The 2,473-nt window shown below is 43.3% G+C and overlaps 1 protein-coding gene across 3 annotated transcripts in view; it reads right to left on the bottom strand.

Annotated features, from left to right (window-relative positions):
* RPAIN (RPA interacting protein) overlaps positions 1–2,473 on the bottom strand; it is a 27,747-nt gene that overhangs the window by 8,964 nt on the left and 16,310 nt on the right. For all 3 annotated transcript variants that reach the window (XM_011994688.1, XM_011994689.1, XM_011994686.1), the window contains exon 2: positions 1,244–1,304. In XM_011994688.1, the coding sequence (XP_011850078.1) occupies positions 1,244–1,304 (61 nt within the window). The remainder of the gene's footprint in view (positions 1–1,243; positions 1,305–2,473) is intronic.

A 2,473-nucleotide genomic window follows, 5' to 3' on the forward strand; every position in this document is an offset into this window, starting at 1 on the left:
AAAAAAAAAAAAAAAAAGTTAATAAAAAAAATTAGCCAGGGGAGGTGGCACACGTCTATGATCCCAGCTATTCAGAAGGCTGAGGTGGGAAGATCGCTTGAGCCCAGGCGGTCAAGGCGGCAGTGGGCTGTGATCACACCATTGCATTCTAGCTTGGGCAGCAACCGTGTCTCAAAAAAAAAAAAAAAAGAAAAGAAAAAAAAAAGACTTAGTGCATTGCCTGGCATATAGAGAGCTTTCAGTAATCAACAGCTATTGTTATGATAAGGCAAGAGCGCAAACCCTTGAGTCATACCTCTAAGATTCACTTGGCTTTACCACTTTAATTTGTGTGGCACAGACCAAATCAAATCAGGGCTACATGGAAAAAATGACTTAACTATATAAAGTACAAAATTATGCTCTCTACACAGTGCTATGGGCACCTCCCTCAAGGAGTGGATGCTCACAGGCCCTGGGGAGTTAAGAGAAAATGTGGCACTTGAAATGAATAGGGCAAGGGATCGGACCACGCACTGTCACTGTATCCTGTAAAGTGGCAGGTTTACTTTTTATTTGTTTATTTTTTTAAGAGACAGGATCTCACTCTGTCGGCCAGGCTGGAGTGAGGTGGTACGATTATAGCTCACTGTAACCTTAAACTCTTGGGTTCAAGTGATCCTCCTGCCTAAGCCTTCTGGATGAGGGAGGCTACAAGTATGTGCTACCACACCCAGCTAACTTTTTTACTTTTGTAGAGACAGGGTCTTGTTATGTTGCCCATGAGGGTCTTCAACTGGCCTCAAGCAATACTCCTGCCTAAGCCTCTCAAAGTGCTGGGATTAGAGGCATAAGCCACCACCCTCAGTGAACTATTAACCCATTAATAGAGAGGCAGGATGGTAGAAGAAACACAAGAACTGGATTCACACAACTGATTTTGCTTCCCATCTCCTCCACTTACTAGCTGTGTGACCTGCATGAGAACACCACCTTCTGTTCTACTACTACTATCTTACAGGGCAGTCACGTGGAGAAAACAGCATCATTAAATGAGAAGTTCTTAGCACAAAGCCTAGCACCCTGGAGACCCTTATTATTGGGAAGCTAGACAGCCAAGATGTCAGAGTACAAAAAGAGCCTTTTGGACACTTGATCGATAGAGGTAGACACAGGGGACTTATGAACTAATCCTGATTGGAGGAAAAGTCACAGCATTTGAGTAGCTAAATACAGGTAAGGAAGGACTACTCCTAGGGGTTACCTTGGTCGATCAGCTCCTGTTGAATTTCCTCCAGCACAGCCATGTCTATCAGCTCCTCCAACTGGAAGAGAAAGGGGAGGCATCAGAAGTTTGAAGTATTAATCACCAACCAAGCCCCACAATGATTCATACTTGGAGGCTGGCTTGAAGAACCCAGATTTGCCGGATAGAATCAGTCCAGTCCTCCTGCACAATACACTGACAGTGGGGTAATGCTGTCATGCTGACACGTTGTCAACAAATGATCCAACTACCCAGTGACAAAATAATGGTACCCGCTTTTGGAGAGACGATATAGGGTACGAGTTAGGTACATATTCTTCCAAGGCTATGTAATCACAGGAAAAGTTCCTAGTCTCTGCAAATCTCAGTTTCGGCCTCTGTAAAGTGGGAATAAAATCTATCTAAGAGGGTTACTGTGAGTACTAATTGTGGTAATGTAAGGCAAACATTGGTGTATTGTAGGACACATAGAAGCCACTGAATAATGCATCGTTATTACACAGTGCATTGATAGTTTCAAACAGTTGCTCGCATTTTCTTACATAATCCTTACAATGCTGAAAATATGATCTTCTCATTTTATAAATGTGAAAACTAAACCTCAAAGAGGCAGACTGAAGTTAAGAGTCAACAGCCAAACCAGGATTCGAATTCTGGAACTCCTGACTTCGAATCCAGTGCTCTTCCTGATACACTATAAATGGTATCCTTCCCACACATGGCTCCCAACGCTGGCTGAGATTAGAATCTGAAAGTTTCTGGAGACCTTTTTAGAAAGAGATTCCTGAGGTGGGCAGATCACTGGAGGTCAGGTGTTCAAGACCAGCCTGGCCAACATGGTGAAACCCCATCCCAGCTAAAAACAGAAAAAAGATTAGCCAGGCATGGTGGCACACATCTATAATCCCAGCTACTTGGGAGGCTGAGGCAGGAGAATCGTTTGAACCCAGGAGGTGGAGGCTGTAGTGAGCCGAGATCTTGCCACTGCACTCCAGCCTGGGTGACAGAGCAAGACAAAAAAAAAAGAGAGAGAGAGAGAAAGAAAGAGATTCCTAGCCTATGCCTACTAAATCATAATTTCCAAGGGTGGAGGCAAGAAATGAAATTTCTTTCTTTTTAATTTCATAAATGATGATGTTGCAGTGATGAGCAGATCTACGGTCTGGTATTTCAGAACAATTCATCTAGACAAGTCTAACATTAAGGGTAGAAAAGCCTGGGTTAAAG

The sequence above is a fragment of the Mandrillus leucophaeus genome, unplaced genomic scaffold (assembly GCF_000951045.1).
Source record: "Mandrillus leucophaeus isolate KB7577 unplaced genomic scaffold, Mleu.le_1.0 Scaffold46, whole genome shotgun sequence".
Classification (NCBI taxonomy): domain Eukaryota; kingdom Metazoa; phylum Chordata; class Mammalia; order Primates; family Cercopithecidae; genus Mandrillus; species Mandrillus leucophaeus.